Here is a 27149-nt window from a genome sequence, read left to right as displayed (position 1 = left end):
GATGAAAAGTCATTCTTAAGAATTGAAAGTATCTAAGGGAAAGTCTTGCTATTCAATTTACATTGAGTGCAGGCGCTCTAACTTAAAACTTAAACATGTTCTAATTGCTTAAAACAAGCGAGACCGAGATTGTAGATAATTATTTCTATGAAAATGATCAACGTAGTTAACTCTGTTCACCATGGAAAATTCATCACAACTCATTTGACATCAATTCCAAATTTTATGTATATATGTTCCCAAAGTCCTTGGGTCACTGCTAACTATAAGGTGATGGTTTAACTCAATGGAAACTCTTTTATTTTATGTTCTCCTTGAACCTTATAATTCAAATCAATAAAAGTGGGACAATCAACTTGACAGAGAGGACGTTCATAGTAAAGCATTCATTATGTCATTGGAGGCCACCCTCTTGAAGTTGTGTTATATGGTTTTCTATTTTTCAGTATAGGAAAACCAGGGTTGATGAACCTATAGAGACAGCAAGTAGAATAAGGGTTTTGGGGAGACGGGGGTTCATTAGTGGAGGGAATATGAAGGGGAGATGATGTCAAGTAATCCACATAAGAAAAAGAATGGAAACTGATTGTGGTAGCAATTGTACAATTCTGCTTGATAAAATTGAACTATGGAATATATAGATATATTTTAAATTGCAGCATCCACGAGCCAGTAAGGGTGCAGTGTAGCAATGATGAAACATACAACTATCCTCTATTTCTTAAATGCTTCTTCCCCACCACTATCATGATCCCAATTTTACCTTACAAATCTGGCTAGACCAGAGGATGCACACTGGCACATATAGGAACTGGAAACACAGGGACTACAGGACAGATGATCCCTTCAGGAACAGTGATGAGAGTGGTGATACCAGGAGAGTGGAGGGAAGGTGGGGTAGAAAGGGGGAACTGATTACAAGGATCTACATATAACTTCCTCCCTGGGGGATGGACAACAGAAAAGTGGGTGAAGGGAGACGTCAGACAGTGTAAGATATGACAAAATAATAATTTATAAATTATCAAGGGCTCATGAGGGAGAGGGGAGTGGAAGAGAGGGGGGGAAATGAGCTGATACCAAGTGCTCAAGTAGAAAGCAAATGTTTTCAGAATGATGAGGGAAACAAATGTACAAATGTGCTTGACAGAATGGATGGATTGTGATAAGAGTTGTACGAGCCCCAATAAAATGATTTTTTTAATGCAGCATCTGACAGGAGACTGAGGTCAAATATGAGGAGAGGCGCAAGATGGGCAAAAACAAGTGATTCTTCCAGAAACTGCAATTTTAGATCCTTTTTGTTTCAATTATTAAAAATATAAAATCCCTATATCTGGTAGGTACATGTATGATTAGACTTGGAAAAGGAGAATATTCATGGAATCAGAGACAGGATAGTAGTTGACAATGTGTGCGAAAATCTAAAGTTAAACCTAAAAAACATATTACTTATCATCCTGAACTTCAAAAACAATGCATAAAGCACATGTTAATTATGTTCCTTGAATTGCACTTCACTCTCTTATAATGTTTAATTGCATTTCATATTGCTTTCATTTTCAGAATCATGTCCTGTTAGCTATTAAACACTTTTAGTTCACTAATATCAGGTCATTGTGTTTAACCTTATAATATAAATGTGATTTAATCACCTGGTTATGGTTATATGATACATTGAAGCAATGTTCCACAAATCTGGTTCTGTAAAGGCCTTTCATTATTTCCTCATCCTGGTATTCTACCTCTTATGCCCTTTATCCATCCCGTCCCATGGTTTGTAATCTTATGTATTCCCCCCAACTTCATTAGCATGTTCTTTTTTTTTTTTTTAATTTTAACAATTTATTGGGGCTCATACAATTCTTTTCACAGTTCATATATATACATACATCAATTGTATAAAGCACATCTGTACAGTCTTTGCCCTAATCATTTTTTTTTTCTTCTTTTACATTTTATTAGGGACTCCAACAACTCCTACCACAATCCATACATATACATACATCAATTGTACAAAGCACACCCATACACTCCCTGTCCCAATCACTCTCAAGGCATTTGCTCTTCACCTAAGCCCCTTGCATCAGGTCCTCCTTTTTTTCCCCCCCTCCCTCCCTTTTCCCCCCTCCCTCATATGCCCTTGGTAATTTATACCTCGTTATTTTGTCATATCTTGCCCTATTCGGGGTCTCCCTTCCCCCCTTCTCTGCTGTCCCTCTCCCAGGGAAGAGGTCACATGTGGCTCCTTGTAATCAGTTCCCCCTTTCCAACCCACTCACCCTCCACTCTCCCAGCATCGTCCCTCACGCCCTTGGTCCTGGAGGTATCATCCACCCTGGATTCCCTGTATCTCCAACCCTCATATGTACCAGTGTACAGCCTCTGTCCTATCCAGCCCTGCGAGGTAGAATTCGGATCATGGTAGTTGGGGGGAGGAAGCATCCAGGATCTGGGGGAAAGCTGTGTTCTTCATCGATACTACCTCACACCCTAATTAACCCATCTCCTCTCCTAAGCCCCTCTATGAGGGGATCTCCATTGGCTGACACTTGGGCCTTGGGTCTCCACTCTGCACTTCCCCCTTCATTTAATATAATATATATATACACATACATATATACATATACACATAAATACACATACATACACACACTTATATCTTTTTTTTTTTTTTGCATGATGCCTTATATCTGGTCCCTTGGGCACCTCGTGATCGCACTGGCCGGTGTGCTTCTTCCATGTGGGCTTTTTTGCTTCTGAGCGAGATGGCCGCTTGTTCACCTTCAAGCCTTTAAGACCCCAGACACTATCTCTTTTGATAGCCGGGCACCATCAGCTTTCTTCACCACATTTGCTTATGCACCCATTTGTCTTCAGCGATCCTATCATGGAGGTGTGCAGTCAATGATATGATTTTTTGTTCTTTGATGCCTGGTAACTGATCCCTTTGGGACCACTCGATCACACAGGCTGGTGTGTTCTTCCATGTGGACTTTGTTGCTTCTGAGCTAGATGGCCGCTTGTTTATCTTCAAGCCTTTAAGACCCCAGTCACTATCTCTTTTGATAGCCGGGCACCATCAGCTTTCTTCACCACATTTACTTGTTCACCCATGTTGGCTCCAGCTGTTGTGTCGGGAGAGTGAGCATCATAGAGTTCCAATTTAATAAAAGAAGGTATTCATGCATAGAGGGAGTGTTTGAGTAGAGGCCCAAGGTCCTTCCGCCACCTTAATACTTGACCTATAAATATAGACACAAAGATCTATTTCCCCAACCTCCTATATATATTTGCATGTACATGTCTTTGTCTAGACCTCCATGAATGCCCTTTGACTCCTAGCTCTTTCCTCCATCTCCCTTGACCTTCCTCCTGCCCTACTACCATGCTTCATTGCCACCTGGGCTAGAGTATACCTCTTCTCTAAGCAACCTTACCCTTGATCATTTCCCACCAGGCCTGCCACTCCCCCTTCTCTACCCTTTGGGGTCCCATGTTTTTCCCTTGTCCCTGGGTTTGTTAACACCACTTCCTTACCCCCCCCTACCCCCACCCCAAGTCCCCCCGGAACTGTCGGTCCCGTTGTTTTTCATCCAGATAGTTCATCCAGCCTGTCCTATTCAGACAGACAGCATGTTCTTCTTTATGTAATCCTTGTTAAATGCCGTCTAGCTTTCTTTCAGCTGACACTTCTTGCCATATCAACCTCTTTCTCAATTTTTAGGAATAACTATCAACCAATTTTATGCTTCTCAATAGTATTTATCAATGATATACGATCTGATTAAGTCATCATTGGCTAGGTTAATAGTTTCTACTTTATGGGATGAATCAGCACTTTTTCTTTTGCCCTTGTCTTTCCTTATATGTGATCTCTTTCAAATCCCACATTGGTAGTCCATTGATGCCTCCCGGTTCAGTGACCTTCAAAGCTCCCCAAACCTCCAGTTTCCATTTGAGCCAACTAGTAACATGGCCACAGCTCTTGAAAATGAATTCTTTTTTTTAAGACCATTTTTTAAAGCCAGTTTTTCCCTTATAGAAAGGAACCTTGGTGGCACAGCAATTTAAGTATTAAGGTGCTAACTACAAAGTTGATGGTTCAAAAAATGAGGCAGTCTGCTCCTATAAAGATTTATTATTTGAGAAACTCTAGGAACCATTTCTACTCTTCCCTTTTTGGGGTCTCTATGAGAATCACTTTGACAATGTGTTTGCTTTGGACTCTGTCCTGAGTTTACCTCTTTATCTGCTTTTCACCTTCTTAACTTTTAGTCATTAACTTGTCTGCTTTCCCCATTTCATTAGTCTCCTAATGTCTTTTGTTCCTAAAACCTTAAAATAGTCCAGTATTCCTCATCTCTTTGCTTTCCACTTTATCAATTTGGTTCGCTCATTTGGCTTTTATTTTTCTTCCTTTTTTTTCTCCTATTAGATTGATTTCCTTTTAAAATCAGAGAATTTGATGACTTTATTACTGTCAACTGCCTGACTAACTAGATCTCTATGATTCTTAATACATTTTTTATGACCCTTCTATTCATGTGCTCCAAATGTTTTCTATCTTCCAAATTCTTAGTCCTATTATCTCTTCCCAGGTGATGATCTTGCTTCCTATTTTACCTGGGGGGAAAAATTTCATCTACCAAATTCTCTCATCCTTTTTTTTTAAAATCATTTTATTGGGAGCTCGTACAATTCTTATCACAATCCATACATATATCCATTGTGTCAAGAACATATGTACATTTGTTGCCATCATCATTCTCAAAACATTTGCCTTCTACTTGAGCCCTTAATATCTGCTGCTCATTTTCCACCTCCCTCTCCACTCCCCACTACCTCATGAACCCTTCATCATTCATAAATTATTATTTTGTCATATATTACACTGTCTGACGTCTCCTCCGCCTTCTTCTCTGCTGTCCCTCCCCCAGGGAGGAGGCTATACGTAGATTTTTGTAATCAGTTCCCCCTTTCTATCCCACATTCTCTCCACCCTCCAGGCATCGCCACTCTCGCCACTGGTCCTACAGGAGTCATCTGTCCTGGATTCCCTGTGTTTCCAGTTGCTATCTGTACCAGTGTACATCCTCTGGTCTAGCCAGATTTGTAAGGTAGAATTGGGAGCATGATAGTGGATGGGAAGGAAGTATTTAGGAACTAGAGGAAAGTTATATGTTTCAACGTTGCAACCCTGCACCCTGCCTGGTTCATCTCCTCCCCACAACCCTTTAGTAAGGGGTATCCAGTTGGCTACCATTGGGCTTTGAGTCTCCACTCTGCACTCACCACCTTTTCAATGATATGATTTTTAGTTCCTTGATGCCTTATACCTGATCCCTTCGACAGTTGTGGTCACACAGGCTGGTGTGTTTCTTCCATGTGGGCTTTGTTGCTTCTGAGCTAGATGGCCGCTTGTTTACCTTTCTCATCCTTTTCTTTATCAAAATGTCTCTAACTACATTACCTCCTGTGGCAGTCCCCTAATCTGTCAATTTGAGGGAGGGGTGGAGTCTGACCTGGAGGTGCAACAGAGATAAATACCTCACTGGAGGCGGGACACACTCACGCCTATGAGACATTTCTGTTGACAAGACACATAGAGCTATGCTAGAGCCCTGGCGCAGGAGGAGCAACATGGAGATCCATGCCAGCACTGAGATGCTTACACTACCACTGGATCCACAAGACTTCTACCCACTGGCCTGTGATCTTCCTGCATTCGGTGTCATTACATGTGTTTTGTGTGCCTGAAGAGGACTTTGTAGATTGGTATTGGATATACAGGCCAATATCAGACTTAAGGACTTGATCTGTACTGGGTTGGGATGTTTTCTCAATATTCAATTGCTCTTGAATATAAAGCTCTTTCTTTTTTTCTTTTATTGAGGATTCTTACATCTCTTCACAGTCCATACATTCATCCACTGTGTCAAGCACATTTATTTGCACATATGCTACCATCATCAATTTCAAAGCATTCTCTTCCCACTTAAATCCCTGATATCAGCACCCCATTTCTTACACCTCCCTTGCCCACCCTCACTCATGAGCCATTGATAAGTTATAGATTATTATTTTGATATCTCATATCATCCTCTGTCACCCCTCACCCACTTTTCTATTGTTCATCCCCTGGGAGGGGGTTATAGTTTGATCCTTGTGATTAATTCACCCTTTCTCGCCCAACCCTCCAATAATCCTCCTATAAAGCCTTCTTATACACATGAGTGTCTATGGATTTGTTTCTCTAGTCCACCCAGACTAACACACACCCATATTTTCTATTTTATCAAAGATCTGGATTATAGAGTAAGTTTTCTATGGAGACCTCCGAGTTCTTCAACTGTTTTTTCTTTCTGTCTGACTCAAAAGTATGTCTTCAATTTCAGTGTTAACTTCCTTTTTCTCATACCTTTTGTAATAGTTAAGCTCCTTTGACCTTTCTCCTTCTCTCTTCTATCTTCTACCTCACATTTTCTATTTACTGCCCAACTCTGATTAACAGATTATTAAATCAAAAGCTGTGGAGGGTTTGCGATGTTAGCCTAGTTGTAAGCTACCAGCTCACCTGCAGCTTTACATACACATACTGACAGAAATGCAAGACCTGTGGGTCAGAGAAAACCACTGTTTACTGCTTGTGGTAAACGTAGCAACCAGAGCAACAATTTGCATCGGTTTGCTGACCCTCAATTTCCAGGACAACACAGTGAGGGACTGATGTGCATGCAGTGGTGCATGTTACAGGAGAGGAACCCTGAAATTAGGAAACTCAGATACATAAGATCTGAGTTTTACATAAGATGTGATATTCCTTGAACATCTTTTTCTCCCCACCAAAAAAGGGAGAACCCTTATCTTTATTCAAGAAATATACTAGAGCTCCAGGGAGAGGAAGTAGACTTTATGCTCTTGGAGTACTGCAAGGGAATGACATTTTCTCTATCTTTATTATACTGACCAAGAAAAAATTCTGCCCTGTGATCTTAAGTGAGACACTGTCTTTAGTTTCCGAAGATATTCTCTACGCAGACTTCTTTGTCCAGAAGACATGTATCATGCAAAAATGTAAGATTCTTATAGAGAATTGTCTCCCAACAGTCTTACTTGGCTTTCCCTTCACTTCAAATAGCTTTCATTGTCTGTACTCATTGCCTCTGTTTTGTTTTGAACGACTTGCACTTATGCTGAAAATTATTCCCTCCTAGATACCAATGACATCTAACCACCCAATGAAATGGTTTTCCTTAGCCATTCTTAGCTCTTTACAGAATTTCTTTGTTGTAACTCTACTGTTTTATTATGTGTGTTTCTGTGTGTTTGTAACTCATATAATTTTTCTCCTTTGCATATTCCTTCATTCTGTGCTTTTTAAAAAATTCTGTCTCTCAAATGTGAAGTATCACAAGTTCACTTGTGATGTCATTCTATGTTTTTCCCCTTAATGTCTTTTAGTTTTAGCTCTGTCTCACTCACTCAAGTAAATGCCAACTCACAGTAACCCTAAAGGACAGATTTGAACTGTCCCTGTAAGTTTCTGAGACTATAGACTATAACAAGAGTAGAAAGCTGTCTTTCTCCTTGATAGCAGCTGGTGGTTTTGAACTGCTGACCTTGTAGTTAGCTGCCTAATGCATAACCACTATATCACCAGGGCTCAGAGTAGATGACTGTAATTTCCTCCTAAGAGCCCCAAACCTACCACCTACCTTCTCAACATTTCTGCTTCTGCCAAATTTTCAAACTAAGAAAAGTTCTGTATCATGACCTTTTAATTATTGTGTGTCACTGGAGTTCTTTAGTCTACCAGTTCTTTAGATCACAAGCTGAAAATGTGCTTTCCTGGACCCACACAATTTCACCAGTCTTAACTGGAATCCTTTGTCAACTCCTGTCCATTTCCCACATTGTCACCTAAGTAATCACTCAAACATAAAATCATGTTACAAAGTTTATGAGTATAAAGCCACATGCTCTACTATTTTATTCAGAGTGTCCGTATTCTCACGATTGTTTGCCCCATCCAGTTTGATCCCCCTCTCTATTCCCTAACTCTCCGCCGTCATTTCACCATAACTCAAGATTTACTTTGTTCTGAAATCACTGCTCATTAATTAATCATTTTCTGAAACACCACTATGTACCAGATGTTTTGCTAGATAGTAGGGCTTTAAATATGTTATAGTCTCCCTTGTTGTTAGGTGTCATTGAGTTGGCTCCAATCCATAGGGACCCTATCCACAACAGAATGAGACACTGAATGGTCCTATGCCATCTTCACATATGTTCCTATGCCTGAGTGCATTGATGCCACCACTATGCCAATCCCTCTCATTAAGGACCTTCCTCTTTTTCACTCTCATCTCCCTTAGAAAGGAAATAAATATGTACAAAAATTTCATAATTTGATTGCAAGGATGCAAAATAGTCTTTCCCTCAAGCAGTTATTGGGACAGCATAAAGAATGACACTTCGATGGTGTTAACAAACACAGGGACAAGGGAACAACATGGAACCCAAAATGGTAGTGAGGGGGGAGTAGAAGGCCTGGTAGGGAATGATCAAGGGTAAGGTTACATAAAGAAGAGGTATAGCTGTAACCCAGGTGGGGACGGAGCATGGTAGTAGGGCAGGAGGAAAGTCAAGGGAGATGGAGGAAAGAGCTAGGAGTCAAAGGGCATTTATAGAGGTCTAGACAAAGACATGTACATGCAAATATATATATATGAGGATGGGGAAATAGATCTATGTGTCTATATTTATAGGGTTAGTATTAAGGTGGCGGAAGGACCTTGGGCCTCTACTCAAGCACTCCCTCAATGCATGGATACTTTCTTTTATTAAATTGGCACTCTACGATGCTCACCCTCCCGACACAACTGCTGAAACCAAAGCGGGTGAACAAGTAAATGTGGTAAAGAAAGCTGATGGTGCCCGGCTATCAAAAGAGATAGCCTTTGGGGTCTTAAAGGCTTGAAGATAAACAAGCGGCCATCTAGCTCAGAAGCAACAAAGCCCACATGGAAGAACACACCAGTCTGTGTGATCACGTGGTCCCGAAGGGATCAGTTATGAGGCATCAAAGAACAAAAAGTCATATCATTGGCTGCACACCTCCATGATATGATCACCGAAGACAAACGGGTACATAAGCAAATGTGGCGAAGAAAGCTGATGGTACCCGACTATTGAAAGAGATAGTGTCTGGGGTCTTAAAGGCTTGAAGGAGAAAAAGCGGCCATCTAGCTCAGAAGCAACGAAGCCCACATGGAAGAAGCACACCAGCCTGTGTGATCACGAGGTGTCAAAGGGACCAGGTATAAGGCAGTAAATGAAGGGGGAAGTGCAGAGTGGAGACCCAAAGCCCATTTGTCGGCCACTGGAGATCCCCTCACAGAGGGGTTTAGGAGAAGAGATGGGTTAGTCAGGGTGCAATGTAGTACCGATGAAGAACACAGCTTTCCCCAGTTCCTGGATGCTACTTCCCCCCAACTACCATGATCCAAATTCTACCTTGCAGGACTGGATAGGGCAGAGGTTGTACACTAGTGCATATGGGAGCTGGAGGCACAGGGAATCCAGGGTGGATGATACCTTCAGGACCAGTGGTGTGAGGGGTGATACTGGGAGAGTAGAGGGTGAGTGCGTTAGAAAGGGGGAACCGATTGCAAGGATCCACATGTGACCTCCTCCCTGGGAGACGGACAGCAGAGAAAGGGGGGCTGAGGGAGACTCCGGATAGGGCAAGATATGACAAAATAACAATCTATAAATTATCAAGAACTCATGAGGGAGGGGGTTGCGGGGAGGGAGCGGGGAAAAAAAGAGGACCTGATGCAAAGGGCTTAAATGGAGAGCAAATGCTTTGAAAATGATTAGGGCAAAAAATGTATGGATGTGCTTTATACACTTGATGTATGTATATGTATGGATTGTGATAAGAGTTGTATGAGCCCCTAATAAAATGTGAAAAAAAAAGAAAAGAAAACGAATGACCCTTCAGGGAGGAGACGAGTCAGGGTGCAGTGTAGCAACGATGAAACATATAACTTTCCTCTAGTTCCTAAATGCTTCCTCCCCCCCCCCCCAACTATCATAATCCCAATTCTAATTTATAAATCTGGCTAGACCTGGGCATGTACACTGGTACAGATAGGAACTAGAAACAGGGAATCCAGGAAGGATGATCCCTACAGGACCGGTGGTGAGTGGTGATACTGGAAGGGTGGAGGGAGGGTGGGGTATAAAGGGGGGAACCGATTACAGGAATCTACATATAACCTCCTCCCTGGGGGATGGACAAGAGTAAAGTGGGTGAAGGGAGACGTCGAACAGTGTAAGATATGACAAAATAATAATTTATAAATTATCAAGAGTTCATGAGAGAGGGGAGAGTGTTGAGGGAGGGGCGAAATGAGGAGCTGATGCCAGGGGCTTAAGTGCAGAGCAAGTGTTTTGAGAATGATGATAGCAATGAATGTACAAATGTGCTTTACACAATTGATGTATGTATGGATTGTGATAAGAGTTGTATGAGTCCCTAATAAAATGATTTTAAAAAAATAATGACACTTAAGTCTGAAAGAATGAATTGAAATTTGCTATGTGACCACAAAAGCATATTCTAGTTAAAGTACAATATATACACAAAGGCACGCTAGTATGAAATTAAGCCCCTTATTAGAGGACTGTCAATAAATTAATAATGACCACAACAAAAGATTCAATGTGAATATAAAAGGATATACAAAGATGAGGCCAGGTGATAAAAAATTTTTACATATCAAAAGAGTGAACTTTTTCTAGAGTAGTATAATCTTACACATTTTTTAAAAAGAAATGGTCCATCATAATTATAATTACTCAAGCAAGAATTGTTAAGCCAGTTCCAACTCATAGTGACTGTGGTAGTTACATAATCATTTGCCAATTTGAGAGGATTAAGAGTGAAGGGATGGAGTCTAGCCTATCAATCAGGTCATAGCCAATGAAGCCTCTGTGGGGGCATGGCCTTCTCCAGAGGATTCTGGGTACTCCTGTATTCCTCCTTGGAGGCAGGAGACCCTCTCTCAGCTCAGTCCCTGCAAGACATTCATGTTGACAAGCCACATTGAGACAGGCTGATAGCAACCAGAGCCTTAGAGCTGAAGAAGCCACGTGGAGGCACCTGCCAGCACTGAGATGCTCACAATGCCGCTGGATCCACAAGACTTCCCACCCACTGGCCTGTGTTTAGTGAGTCTGAAGAGGACTTTATAGATTGGTATTGGACATATGGGCTAATATTGGAATTATGGACTTGATCTGGACTGGGCTGGGATGCTTTCTTAATGTACAATGACTCTTTATATAAAACTTTCTTATACACATATGTGTTTATGAATTTGTTTCTCTAGTCTACCCGGACTAACACAGTGACCCAATGTACAACAGAACAAAACATTTCTTGGTCCTGTGCCATCTTCACAATTGTTCCTATGTTTGAACCCATGGGTGCAGCCACTGTGTTAGTTCATTGTGTGTATGTGCTCATCTTGTCAAAAGCTTCCTCTTTTTTGATACCCTGCTACTTTACTACGAATGATGTCCTTCTCCAGAGACTGGTCTCTCTTGACTTGTCCAAAGTACATGAGATGAAATCTCTCTATCCTTGCCTGGAAGAAGCATTCTGGTTATACTTCATTGATCATTAATAGATAGGAAAACTTATTAATAATGTTGTTAGGGATAAATTATATATGCATAGTTCCTAAATACTTCTCCATTTATTTATTAATTACAATGTGAATCTCATAGCCTGCACCTTAACCAAGTGACCAAAATTAATATCACTGTAGTGGGACAGATATCATCATGAGCCTTCCAAAACATTGGCCTGAGAATAAAACAGCATCACTTCTAAAGTATCCTGCCAAAATCTATCCTCTGAATCCAGACCTGAGAAAGCATCGGATAAATTCAGATTGACATATGATATGCAAAATCACCAGTCTGTATTCCTTCCTATAAAATATCAGTATCATTAAGTATATAGCTATATGCAATGCATAGTCCTAGATTTATTTATCTCTTCTATCATAAAAGACATTATTGAAACAACTGGCAAATTCTGAATAAAGTCTTTAATTAGTGTTATAAATTATTTATCCATATTTAATTTTCTGATGTTTATCTGTTTATATGAGAGACTTTCCAATTTTAAGGACATGTACACTGAGGTATTAATGGCTAAAAACATCACATGCAATTTACTCACAAATTTTTTAATTCATATATAGAGAAATGGGACTAAAGTAAAAATAATAACATTTTAACAGGAAATGTAGAAGAGTATATTGGAATTCATATTGTTATTCTTGCAACTTTTCTGTAAATCAGAAATATGTCAATAATTATGTCAAAAATTAACTTCTAAACATAGGTTAACAATAGTGGCAGGAACATCTATTAAAAGGCTGTTTTGATAATCCACAGTGGTAGTAGAGATAGAGAAAAGGAGATGCATCTGATGATGGTAAGTGGTAAAAGTTAGAGACTAATATCTTAGACTCCTGAATCACACTCAGCTTCTAGTAGATGGCAGAACTGTTAACCAAAATACAAGAGATATGTTTAGATGCAATGTCTGCCTGAATATTCACCTTCCCAACCCCCCTTTATAACGTGTCTCTCATGTTACCTCTGTTTAGAAGGTCCTCTCGGACTCTGCATTGTCTTCCCTCTTCCTGGACTTAACTAGTCTTTCTGTCTTCCTGGATTTTGTAATAGTATCTTTACCTTTGTATCATAATGTGTCAAAATAGAAGTTTTGTTTCTCCCATACACTGACCATGAGAGAACAAATAGTAGTGTTTATGAATTCATGGCATCTTCCATAGTAGGTTCTCGGCAGATGTTTGAATGAAATCAATGAATGTTTGAATGAATTAGTACCTGTACTAATTTTCATCGTGGTTTGAATTTGCCTCGCTTTTTCTAGGCCCCAAAGTCGCATACTCTATTTCAGCAGTCTCATGACAAACATTCCTGTTTCTAGTGTATTGCTCTTCTGTAGCAGCCGATATATGCATGTCACATTAATGAAATTGCATGATTTGGAATGCCTATGTACAAACCATCAATATCTTCTCATGATCTTAAAAATAAAGAGCCTTGATGGCTCTTTGGGTTAGGTGGTGAGCTGATAACCTCAAGGTTGGAGGTTCAAACTCATCAGCCACTCTGCAGAATAAAAATGAGGCTGTCTGTTCAGAGAAGATTTGCATTCTCAGAAACTATCTAGGGGAGCTTGAGTCAATAGGAGAGTACAGGAAACCTTGAAATTTCCACAAACTCTGCTCTCAGAATATAAAATGTTTATTTCAAATCCTAACCTAATTTTATTCAACAAGCATTTGAGCATTTATTTTCTGCAACACTTTGTGAAGAAGATTTAGTAAGTGAAATATATACCCATTATCTGTATACTTACCTTTTGACCTCTTATTTCCCTTTACTATTTCATTTCATCATAAAGGAAAATTGGGGGAACATTTGTTCACATTTAAATAAATAGTTCCATTTAAGATAAAGGGTGAGTTTATAATCAAGCTGCCCAACACATTGTCTGGTAAAGCTGGAATAATATCTGAGTAGAATTAATACTATTTAAAATATTAATGGTAGAAATTTAAGATTATAACAAAGAAATTCATAAATCTATGTTTTAGATTTATTTTTAAAAAATTTTAGCCTTTGGAAACCTGTTTTTTATTTTGGTTTTTTCCTTTCTTTATGTAGCTCAACTGATAACGTTGGAACTTTATTTGGTATTAGTATTTGTAGTTTCATAATGCCTATTTTGAAACAAAGTCAAAATCAGTTAATAATAATTCACATGTTTTCAACACTTTCCTTTATACTCTCTTTATAGGTTATATGTAAAGTCAGATGTGCCACTGAACTTGACAAACACAAGTAAGTTTCACGTCAAGATGTAAAATGCTTTCACAGTAGCCATCTAGAAATAGAAGGGAGTGATAGGTGAGAATTCCTTAGCAGTTTTATCAAAACTCATGTATATTGGCTCAAAGGAAGTGAGTTGAGTAACCCACAGTTCAGTTCTCCCCCTCTAATATCTTAGATTCCTCAATCACATCCACTGCCTAATACTGCTTACTGTGGTTTCTACCCTGCTTCATATAGAGCTTCATCGAGTCCATAGATACGGCATTGCATTCCACTATGTAGGGTTAGAATGTATGTTACAGCACCAGGAAATAAATACGTCATTACTGATTAATCTCAAAATGGTTATGTGAGCTGGGAAATCAGGAGATTTTGTTTTCAGAGTCAACCCTCCTTATTTACGAACTTGCTGACTTTCCAACTCATTTACCATTTCTAAGGTTAGATTTCCTAAACTACTCTAGTTAGTGACATTTTTAGATAATTTCAAGATCCTTTTGGGATCTCAATTTATAATTATTGTATCATTATTAAACATGAGAGAATACTAAGATCTAAACCTTTCAAACTAAAATGTACTTTTCATGTACACTTAATAAGGTTGTTTGTTATAGATTTGATACTGATTAGGCATTATTGCCTAAAATTTACCATGTCTAAATTATTTCCAAAGACAGACAAGCCCTTATGATTCACACTATTGAAAGTGTTCCCAAATAGAAGATACTACAATGTCAACTAAATTTCTGGATTGTGTGTATTTAATTGGGTTATGAAAATATTTCAACTGTGATTACTTTCACATAGGTAACTATTACTACCACTTGATAAAAATACCACATCTTAGCTAGATACTTTTATGAATGGTCTAATTTTCCTTTGGTCGTTGGCCAGTGCAAATCGTTAAGCACTTAACTACTAGTTAAAAGATTAGCAATTCAAACCTATTCATAGACACCTAAGAACATATGCCTGGAGATCTAATTCTGAAAGGTCACAACCTTGAAAACACTGTGCTCTACTCTGTACACATGGGGTTGCCCTGAGTCATAAGTGACTCAGTATGCATAATAAATATACAACCTCATAAAATGAGGAGCTTGAAGCCCTACATATTGCCTCTATATTTTTAGTCAAGTTTTAAGGCAATGTTTACTATAGATAATCAGAAATTATTAAGATTTAACATTGTTTAAATGACATTTTTTCACATTTTATGTTTTATTATTAGAACATTAATTTAAATTTAGGTACAGGAAAATGATAAAAATCTAGTAATTCTTAGAATGAAAGATGCTTAATATCCAAGGCACAACAATTGGTCTCTCTTCACCTAGAGCAGCAGAGAAAGAAGAGTGAGGAACAGAAAGAGAGAATGGAATGAACAGCTTCTTTTGCTTGAGACCAGAAAAACTGAATGGTGTCTGACTATCATTAGTGATCATTTTGCTAAAAATTCTACAAAAGAATTTTGATCCAAAGGGGAAAATACAGAAGAGACTTTCAGATTCTTAGTTTCTAAACTTTCTGGAGCCATGGAGGCTGGATGAACCCTTGAAACTAATGCCCTAGGATTATCTTTAAACAAACCTAAAGCACCAACGAATCATACAACTTGCCCCTAGGTCTTTAGTTCTTTAATACTTCTTTCCCCCACCCCACCCCCCATGACTCCAATTCTACCTTATAAATCCAGCTAGACCAGAGAATGTACACTGGTACAGATAAGAGCTCACAACATGGAACCCAGGACAAATAAACTCCTCAGGACCAATAATAAGGTTAAACGTAAGGTGAGCAAAGAAAGGGGAAACTGGTCATAATGATCTATATATAACCCCCTCCCAGGGGAGATGAACAACAGAAAAGTGGATAAAGGGTGACAGCAGTTGCTGTAAGACATAAAAAATAATAATTTATAAATTATCAAGGGTTCATAAGGGAGGGAAGGTGGTGGAGGGGAGAAATTAACTGATATCTAGAGCTCAAGTAGAAAGAAAATGTTTTGAAAACGATGATGGCAACATATATACAAATGTGCTAGAAACAACGGGTGTTTTATGGATTGTGATAAGATCTGTAAGCCCTCAATAAAATGATAAAAAAAAAAACTAAAATATCTCCTAAAGTGTTTTTAAAAACTGAACCATAGCTTAGCTTAATATCTAAAAGATATCTGCCTTGAGTATTATGCACTTTTAAAATCTCTTATAAGGAATAAAATTGATACCAGCAAATCAAAAGATTAGAGAAGAACCTTAGGGGCAGTGAGTATCTTAACAAGGGAGAACCATTTCAGAAGAGGAGGGAGAGAGAGGCTGTGCAACTTGAGGAATGTCATCGAAGCTGCTGAGTTTTGCATGGGAAACTGCTGCATTGGTGTGTGATTTGTTGGGGAAACTGCTGCGTTGGTGTGTGATTTGCTGTGTGTATTCCCAGTAACAAATTTTATTTCAAAATATACCTAATAGTTACAAAAATGAACAGTTCAAGATTACTCGAAACTGATGTTGAGATATTCTTATAATAGTCTTCCTAGTAGAAACAACTGAATTGAAGGTCATATGATATTATTTCTTAGTTAATGCCATTTTTAAAAATAGTTTAAAGACTAAAGTTAATACAGTAAAGATAGCCCAAATAACTTTGGGTCATTATTGAGTTTGTATTTAATAAAAATCTAAACATCTTAGACCAAAAAATTATATCTAAAGTAACAAGCTAATTCAGATTAAATTTAATGTCTTGTTAGTTTTATCAACCTCTAACAGATTTGTATTTTTCCTTTCAGAATTCTTCTGCATTTGGGCTTTCTATTGGCAAGCCTTCTCTTTTTAGTGGTGAACTTGACTTGTGCAATGCTAGTCCATGGAGATGTCCCAGAAAATCAATTAAAATGGACTGTATTTGTTCGTGCACTAATTAATGATAGCCTCTTTATCCTTTGTGCCATCTCTTTAGTTAGTTACATATGCAAAGTTACAAAAATGTCATCAGCTAATGTCTACCTCGAATCAAAGGTATGTATTTTTCTTAAATTTGAACTTTTACCACCAATAACCTTAACCTCTCTACATTGACTTCTTTGATTCTGTTATTGTCATCCTTCTCCCATTGGATGCAGACTTGTTACCTTGATTTTCTTCATTCCGTTTTTACAGACACCAACTTTTGTAAACTCTCTTGTTTAAAATTTATCTTTATTCATATATTCTTGACAGAAGAAAGCAGAAAATAAATTGACAAATAAACATCCCTGGCTATTAAGATATACTATGAACTTAACAAAAAATATTAATGAATAATTGGAATGGTGGGATAGCCTTCGTTGAGTGGTTATGGAAAGCAACTTTGAAAGAGTGTCATCTGAGCCAAGAACTGAATACAAAGGTGTCACATGCCTGTCTGTAGGAACTGCAACTTACTCATGGGGAACAACATATACAACAGGCTATGTGTTTGGCGTGATCTTGGTATGGGTTGTGTGATCAAGAACTGGAAAAATAAAGCTCATATGGCTGAAACAGAAAAGGAGAGAAGTAGATGAGGTCAGAAGAATAGCCAGGGAGCAAGTTACACAAGGGGACTTCAAAAAGTTTGTGGACATTTTTATTACCTTTTAATTGTATTTTGATGGTCTTTAAAATCTCTTGTATATGGTCTTCCAAGGAGTTGGAGATTGAAAAAGTCCAACTCTTACAATATGCTAGGCTGCTCTATTTTCCCCACTCTCCCTGCTGAGTAGATCCTTCACATGTCTGGTTCTGAGACTCACTGCTGTGTCCCACAGAACCCAAAAAAGATTGAGGAAATGTCTCCTGTGATGATGGGTATTGTTCAGTCCAAAACCCTAAGGTCAGGCAGAGGTAAGGCAGATGCTGGGGCCAGAGGCTTTTGCTGGCAATGTGATCCCTCATGTTTCTCAGAGGGCTGAGTTTGTGCACAGCAGGTGGCCCTCCAGGGAATCCTGTTCGTAATTACTCACAGGTGAATCTTATCAGTATCTTCCCCCACCTTCTTACCAAACCCCTGCAGGGAAAGGTCATTTGGTGGGAGTTAGAGACTTTGGCTAGAAGAGCCATATTAAATAATTCACTATCCCTGGACTATCTCTCTTTTTGTTTGTTTTGTTTTGTTTTTCTTTCAGGAATTTCAACAGGCAAAGCCACCTGAAAGGCATCTAAGTACTTTTTCACAGTTGCTTTCCGTAACCACCCAACTGAAGTCATCCTCCCATTCCAATTATTCATAACTCGTTTTTGTTAAACTCATAGCATATCTCAATAGCCATAGTTATTTATTTGTTTGCAAATTTATTTTCTGCTTCTCTTTCCTGAAGTAGTTCCCTTGTTTCTCTTATTCATTCTTAATCCCTTTTGTCTAAATAATACCTGACACATAAAAACCACTGTACCGGGTCAATTTCAACTCATAGTTGCACTGGATAGGATTTCCAAAGCTGTAAATCTTGACGGGAAGCAGTCGCACCTCTCTCCTCCACAGCAGTTGGTTGGTTTGAGCCACTGATCTTGTGTTTAGTATCACCACCTGGGCTCCTTAATGCCTGGCATAGAGTAGGTGTTGTGTAAGTATTTTGATATTATTGAATAAATATATTCCATGCTTCCATACAGTCTTTACCAGAGGTTCTTCAGCTTAGTAATCAAATGAGTTTTTTGCAACTGAATTGTGTCAAGAGAAAAACTGAATCAATAAATATGCCCAAGTTCACAGTTAAATCAGACCTCAAACTCAAGTCTGACTACAGATCTCTGTTGGTATTTGCTTTATGACCATGCATTGACTTCATTGCAGACCCTATATTTAGTTCTTTAGGATATAAACTTGAAATAGTTTGAATATGAGTGAATATATTGCTATGCTTCATGACATTATTTCACATACATTTTCCATACTATTCTCCAAAGGAACAAACCGCTTCCTAATGCTATGATCAGATGTGTATGTCTCCTTGGCTGCACTAGTATTTGAGCTCAAATTTTGTTTATATTGGTTGTTTTAATTAATGTACCTTAAAATTTTTAACTTGAATTGTTTAACAATATCGATTTCCAGGTAGGTAGATGTGGATAGATGTAGATGTGGATAGATGTTTCTATCCACATCTTTATGTATAAACTGTTTCTGAATGATTTATTGAACAGAATTTGGGTGTTTATTCTTTATGTATTTGGCATAAAATTTTTTGTTTGGATAGAAATATATGACCTTTGTTGAAAAAGCTCACATTCATGCATGTGCTTAGTTGTAGTTAAGTTTTATAATCTTATTAAAGATTATAAAAGTTTCTTAGCAACTTTGATCCTGCTAAAATTTGTGGGGTTTGATTTACTCTACAATTAGAGTAAATTATCTGGCTTGATTGTCTTGTGTTCTTTGGGTGCTTGTGATTGTTACTATATTCCTGACATTTTTGTCAAACCTAGACTTGAAGTAAAAGTAGCCAATCTGTGTGTATGTGAAGTTTTAGAATATAAACCTAGTTACTTTATAAACTGAGATGGATTGCATATACCAAGCAGGAAAAAGGAGTGAGGATCCAAGCTGTGGAGTCAAATTACCTAGATTTAAATCAGAGCTTTGACATTTACTAGTCATATGACTTTGGTGCTTCAGTCACTTTGTCTATCTTTAAACCACAGATAAGAATAGTACTTATAGATAAGAATAGCAAGGATAGAATGAATGTGTGGAAAGCAATAGTATGCTTCCTGGCATTAAATAATAAGTAAATAATGCTAGCTGCTGTGTATCTTTATCATGTCATTTGATATAGCTTGCATAATAGGCATGTCATTACTTCAAAGCCTTGAAAATATTCATCCAATTTCCACTTAGCAGAAAAGTGTTCCTTGACAAACTTTTGTGTTTGCTCTGTCTTTTTCTTATTATTTACCTCTTCTTTTTTTTGTTGTTTACATTTTATTAGGGACTCATACTGTTTACCTCTTATGCCATTTTTATTGCAATCAAACTTACTGTTGCATGATATATAGGCAGTTATCCATGATAACCTTATTATTAAAACATTTTGATTGGTTATAAGATAATGCGGTAATATAAAAGAATATGATTTAATATTGTCTAAAGTAATGCTTGATCCAAGCTGTGGTATTTTCAATCGCTTCATATGCAAGTGCGCTGGATAATAAATAAAATAAGGAAGACTGCAGCAGAATCAATGCGTTTGAATTATGTTGTTAGCAAATAACATTTCATATGTCATATACTGCAAATTTGTCTTAGGAAATATAACCAGCATGCTCTTTAGAAATAAGGATGGTGAGACTTCATCTCACTTACTTTGGACATGTTATCAGGAGAAACCAGTCCTTGGAAAAGGACATCAAGCTCAGTAAAGTAGAGAGAGGGTGAAAAGGAGGAAAACCATCCCTGAGATGGATTTGGTTGACTCAGTGGTTGCAGCTGTGGGGGAAATGCATGAACAAGGAGGAGGATGGCCAGGAACAGGCACTGTTTTGTTCTGTGGTGCGGAGGGTCTCTGTGAATTGGAATGGACTCCATGACACCTAACAACAACGGAGTTGCATAAACATGAATACCTAACTATATTTGCAACGCAGAGTACATAAAACTTGGTCATTCTGTTGCTCACTTACACTGTTGTTGCTAGGTGCCACAAGTCAGTTCTGACTCACGTCAACTCTATGTAGAAACAGAGCAAACACTGCACCCTTCTCACGAGCACTGTTATGTTTGGGTCAGTCCAGCTTGTTGAGGGTTTTCCTCTGTCACTGACCCTCACTTCACCACCTATATTATCCTTTTCCTGCGACTAGTCCCTCCTGATAATATGTCCAAAGAATGTGAAATGAGATCTCAACAATCATCGCTCCTAAGGAGTGTTCCGGCTGTATTTCCTCTAAGATATTTGCAGTCCATGAGATAGTCAATATCTTTGACTACAGCACAATTCACATGTATTGATTTTTCTTCAAGTTCCTTATTCATTAACCAGATCACTTGCATATGAGGTGATTGAAAATGCCAGGGCTTGGCTCAGGTGCACCTTAGTCCTCAAAGAGAAGCTATAGTCTTTAACATATTAAAGAAGCCTTTGCAGCAAAATTTGCCCTGTGCAACCGATCATGTGATTTTTTTTGACTACTGCTTCCATGGATGTTGATTGTGGATCCAACAAAAATGAAGTATTTGAACACTTCAGTCTTTTCTCCTTATACTATGTTGCTGCTTATTGTTCGGTTGTGAGGATTTTTGTTTTTCTTATCTTGAGGTATAATTCATATTGAAGACTGTAGTCTTTTGATTTTCCTCAGTAAATGCTTCAAGTCCTCTTCACTGTCAGCAAGCAAGGTTGTGTCACCTGCATACTGCAGGCATTTTGTCCTATTAAAACCTCTCCTTAAGACTGCATCTCATCCCCTTACATGGATATATACAAAACTTGAACTCTTACCTTAATGAAAAGTCTTTAAGTGGTTTTAAAAAACAATTTCAGCCTCCATATGTTTAATTTTCTTAAAATAGTTTTGATGTTTCCCTTTTTTAATTAACTATATTTTTATGTTACATACAGTATACACATTTATTTTAAAAAGCACATTTCTCTGTAATTCTTTTGATACGGTATTATAACAGGTTACTTTATAGCACCAAGCAGTATACTAACCTGGCCTGTTGCTCTTTATGTGTGAACATCTTTCTTAAAATATCCACAGCATAATTTTTGTTCCCTAGCCCCAAGGGAACAATGTGGTTGGGTTATTTTACAGTTTTATTGTCATGTAATCCACATATCATACAATTCAATCATATCAAGAATTATACAAGCATTACCGCAATCAATTTGAGAACATTTTCTTTCTTTTTTATCCCCGCATGATTAAATTACCTTTAAAATGAGCTGCCTAATCACATTCAGTTTTAGTGCTCCCTCCCCCTCCTGCCTTCAATGTTTACTCTCAAAACCCCTTCATGCTCCACATCTCCCTTACGGTACCCCTATATCCACTACAAATGCATCAGTTTTTAGCTCTATACATCTACTCCTTCCGTGCTTCACAAACCAGTAAACAATAAAGAAGAAAAACAAAATAAAGTGATAAGGATAAAACAATAGTAATACATAGATAAAAATACAGTCCATGAGTAAAAAACAAAAGACCACCATCAATATTTAAAAAGCCAGGAAATGAATTTTTGTCATGGGACAAGCAAGAGATCCTTGCACCTTGAACAAATTCCAGTTGGTTCTCAACCTTCCTAATGCCATGACCCTTTAAAACAGTTCATGTTATGGTGAGGCCACAACCATAAAATTATTTTCATTGCTACTTCATAACTGTAATTTTGCTGCTGTTATGAATCAGGCAACCCCTGTGAAAAGATCGTTCAACCCCCACCCCCTGAAAGGGGTCGTGACCCACAGGTTGAGAACTGCTCATCTAGAAGGAGATTATTTGACCCAGTATCAAGCTTGACCCAGCCTAATCAAGATTACAATGTTGGATAGTAAGGCTGTTCCAGACCTTTGCCTATGACTGGAGGGGATCTGTCATTGTCTTGATCTGACTAGATAGTCTGCAAATGAGTTTTGGGCTCACACTGCCCTCCATAGCCTTCCACACATTGGGTGTTAACAATTTAAGCTCTGATACTTTCCCCTTTTTCATATTTGTACTTTGTCCTCTTTGGATCACACAAACTGGTGTGCTTCTTCCATGTGGAATTAGATGACTCCTCTTTTAGATGGCTGCTTGTTTGAATACAAGCCTTGAAGACCCCAGACATTGTTCTGATTGATAACCAGGCACCACCGCTCTTTTCACCACCCTTGTCATCAATGATCATATCATGAAGGTGAGTATCGAACAGGGCCATGTTATCAGAACTAACTCTTCTTGGATTGGGGCTACTGTTAAGTAGGAGCCCAGATCCATCTGCTTGTCCATGGAATATGCTTACCTGAGGTTTCCTTTGGTGGTAATCTTATGACTAAATCAAACCCCCATAAGATCAACAACAGCAACAAAACAACCAGCAAACAAAGAAGGGGGGAAAAGCTAAAGACAGGAAAACAAAAACCCATAGAAACAAAAAAGTAAAACATTGTCAGCATCCCCCTGTGGTATAAGGCGATTGCACTGATGACATCGTCAGTTTTCCCAATGACACGGCATTTTGCACACTCAGTATGAGGCGCTTATGTGAGTCTAGTTCCACCTTGATTCACAGCCCATGAGTTGTTGCCCTATACAGACCCAGCTCCCATTCTGTTGAGCAATGTTTACCCTAAGTATGGGGCTGATGCCAGGGGGAAACTTCCTGGATCAGTTCTTCCAAGTGCAGCTCCCTACCCAACAAATGTCACTGGGTGGGGGCCTTAGGGTACTAAATATGTGGTGATTCTGGGTCCCTTTCCATTGGACACCCACTGACTCGGGTTTCCCCAAGGTCCAATGACTACCATCTCTACAGTCCCGGGGAGGCCACTCTCTGCTTCCATTCCCATCCAGATACCCTCATCCTCAGTCCTAGGGTGCAGGCAACTTCAAGGCAGAGCTCGGATTATTCAGCCAGATCTCTAGGTTCTGTGGCATGCCACATAGCCTTGCACAGTCAGCATCCAAGATCACCATGCTGTTCAGTCCGTGGCACGGCTCACCATGGATTAGGTAGAAACATTCGTAGAGTCTACTGAAAACATAAAATCTGGTCCATTATCCCCCGAGGTTCCCTATGATCGTTGTTTAGCACTCATGATTTAGGTATTTTTATAATTACATCTAGGCCTGAATACTCTAGCTTTAGTTTAAGAGCACTTATGTTTTTCATTGTTGTGTTATTGTTATCTTTTTCATTGTTTATTTTTAAGTTCCCTTTTGTGCTACTAGAACAGTGCTGTAATTTGGTTCTCTTTTCAAAATAACAACTCATTACTATTTCTATATTATTCATTGTAAATTTGAATAAGTTATGTCTGCCCTATCATTTTTCAACTTCTATATGTAAGTTGAAAATGAAGTGTTACTTTGTTCCATGTCAATGTTATATAGAAACTTAATTAATCATTTTTAAACTAATACAGGCATTTAGAGCAATATGTTTCCTTAAGTCTTTGGCAGCTCTCCGTACTCTTCGATATACCAACACTCCTTATTTAAAAACAACAAGGAAATTTTCTGTTCTGGATGTCAGCCTTGCCTCAAGTATTTAATATTTAAACATGAATTAAATATTACCTTGATCTATGACTCTTCCTTACCTTAGATCAGCAGTTCTCAAACCTGTGGGTTGTGACCCCTTTGGGGGTCGAATGATCCTTTCACAGGATCACCCGATTCATAACAGTAGCAAAATTACAGTTATGAAGTAGCAACGAAAATAATTTTATGGTTGGGAGGTCACCACAACATGAGGAATTGTTTTAAGGGGTCGCAGCATTAGGAAGGTTGAGAACCTGTGCCTTAGATGGTGTTCTAAAATTTAGGCATCTGACTTAGGCCCCATAACATCCATGAGAAGCTATCAATTCTACCTTCCACTTAATTGTCCCTGCATATAAATCTCTCCTACAATTCAATTTAGAATTTCTGTCTTAGCAGAGAGAAACTCTTTAAATTCAAAATTTAAATTACCACAAATATTATAGGATACAGTTAATGACCATCTCCCTATCATTTCTACATTTTATCCTCACCCAGTCCAGATCACTGCAGAGTATTATGCTGACTGCATTGTACACTGAGTTCAATTTTCTTTACCAACCTGCACTTTGATATCATCCATCGGCCTATATCAAGAAATAGTTTAAGAATTTCTTTAAACTCCCTTTTTGTAAGGTTGTTGAGGAAATTATCTACATACTTATCCTATAGAAGAGATTTCTCAAGTTCAGTATCAGGGAAAATATTTGTTGATTATGTCTTCTTTTCCTCTGACTGACTACAGTGCTGTTCATCACCAAGTGAAGGGCTTGTCTCTACCAGTAGAGGTGACTTTATTGTGATAACCACTTTTGGTTCTCTTGGTTTCATCTCACTGTCTTACCTTTTCCCCCACCCATTCCTATGTTTATGGGTTTTTTTGTTTTTGTTTTTTATAGCACTTTTAAAAATCATTTTATTAGGGGCCCATACAACTCATCACAATCCATCCAAACATCTATTGTGTAAAGCACCTTTGTACATTCCTCCCCTCATCATTCTCAAAACATTTGCTCTCCATTTAAGCCCCCTGGCATCAGGTCCTCATTTTTTCCCCTCCCTTGCCACTCCCTTATGAACCCTTGATAATTTATAAATTATTATTTTGTCATATCTTGCACCGTCCGATATTTCCCCTCACCCACTTTTTTGTTGTGTTTGTTTTTGTATTGTGCCTGTCCCTGTCACTGATTCAGTTCTCTCTTGTAATACAAGTAGTATAAATAGAAATAGGTTTTAACTCATACTTTGAGCATGTTTATTTTCTCAGGTGTGTTAAATTTTAACAATTGATTTGAAAAGACCTCAATGAGACATAGTGATTAAAGGTTAGAAACCTGGGATCAAAGAAATATAGATGTGTTCTAAAACTGATTTTGGTGAGAATTGTACAGCTTTTCATGATGTGATTTAACTACAGAACTGTATGATATGTGAATTTTATGCCAATAAAACTTCTGGGGGAGAAAAGATTTAGATGTAAATTTCAGCTTTGCTGCTCATAAACAAGTCATTTAGCATCCCTAAGCTTAACTCTACTGGTCTATCAAATGGAGACAATAATAGTATTGATATCATTGTAAGAAGAGTAATAGGGTGGGGAGGCAAGGAAAAGAGGTGCTGATACCAAGAGTTCAAGTAGAAAGAAAATATTTTTTAAAATATGATGGCAACATATGTACAAATGTGCTTGATACAATTGCTGTATGGATGGTCATAAGACCCCCCAATAAAATGATTTATAAAAAAATTTAAGAGTAATAATATCGAGCTTATAGGATTGTTGTAAGGGTTAAATTAAAATGCATATAAAGTACTTAATATAATGCTTACCACTTAGGAAGTATTTATAAATGTTAGCTACCATGGTCCTCATGTGTTACAAGGAATAGCAACCCAAAATTATTGGCAAAATGTTTGTGCATATTTATCTTGGGAGGAGTCATTTATGAGATTTTTCTTGTTTTACTAGTTTTATTGGCATGTGCTTCAAATATCATCATTGAATCATTTAGTCATATTAAGATGTGTTGCGCAGTTATCGCCACATCAGTTTCAGAACATGTTCTTCTCGTACTCACTAGGGGTCAGTGACTCCAAAAGGAATGAGAAGCATTCACAAGCAGGGTTTCTCTCTGCAATATATCATCTTATTTTCACATGACTGTCTTATTTAATTACAATTCCACTCTTGTTTGGTTTGCTTGATCTGTCACAGTTTTATAAGGTTTGGAAGTCTGCTATAAACTTTATTGTGTATTATTTAAATAAATAAGAATAATTGGGAAGATAGTACAAGACTGGGCAATGTTTCATTCTGTTGAACACAGGGTCACTGTGAATTGGAGCCATCAAGTTTGCATCTAACAACAAAAACAATATTTAATTTGTTTTGTTTAAAAACATTTGGAGCAAGTATTATTGAAATTTTGTAACAGCATTTTAATTTATTTAGTGGTATGAAATCCACTGTACCTTTTACTACAGGTTTCATGCTACTTGTACAACATGGTAAACTTCATAGTAACTTTAAGTTTTATCTATTGCGTACATTTCAAGTGTTTTATTAACTTAAGCAAAATCTTCTGGAGTTTGTTTTTAATTGTACCACTTTTAACAGGGTAGCTCAAACAGCTTACATGTACTGGCATGGTTGATTGTTAATATTGATAGTTTTCTCCCCTAAATTTAATTTTAATTTTAATTGTTGTTTGGTTTCTGTGGCATATTATTATAAAAATTATCTCCTAAGTTTTGTTTCACAAATGCATGTTAACAAAACTATTTTTATTCTAACAATCCTTTCCATTTCAAAGAAGTTAGTATATTTAAAATATAGAAAACATTATTTTCAAAGGATAAAGTAATTCAGCAGTACAAAAATTTTCAAACTCAATGGCAAACGCTTAGTTCCTATAATATATAGTTGGAATTTTTTAATGGGAAAATCACTTAAAGGATGGGTAAAAATAAAAGTTATGGTTA

At 37.9% G+C, this 27149-nt stretch overlaps 1 protein-coding gene across 1 annotated transcript in view; it reads left to right on the top strand.

Annotated features, from left to right (window-relative positions):
• The window catches only part of GPR137C (G protein-coupled receptor 137C), an 81589-nt gene that overhangs the window by 29664 nt on the left and 24776 nt on the right, over nt 1-27149 (top strand). The window contains exons 2-3 of the mRNA XM_075531808.1: nt 13922-13965; nt 16748-16976. Coding sequence (XP_075387923.1) covers nt 13922-13965; nt 16748-16976 — 273 coding nt within the window. The remainder of the gene's footprint in view (nt 1-13921; nt 13966-16747; nt 16977-27149) is intronic.

This window comes from Tenrec ecaudatus, chromosome 14, assembly GCF_050624435.1.
Source record: "Tenrec ecaudatus isolate mTenEca1 chromosome 14, mTenEca1.hap1, whole genome shotgun sequence".
Taxonomy (NCBI): Eukaryota; Metazoa; Chordata; class Mammalia; order Afrosoricida; family Tenrecidae; genus Tenrec; species Tenrec ecaudatus.
The sequence above is the reverse complement of the archived record's forward strand: the minus strand, read 5'-3'. Positions and strand labels throughout refer to the sequence as shown.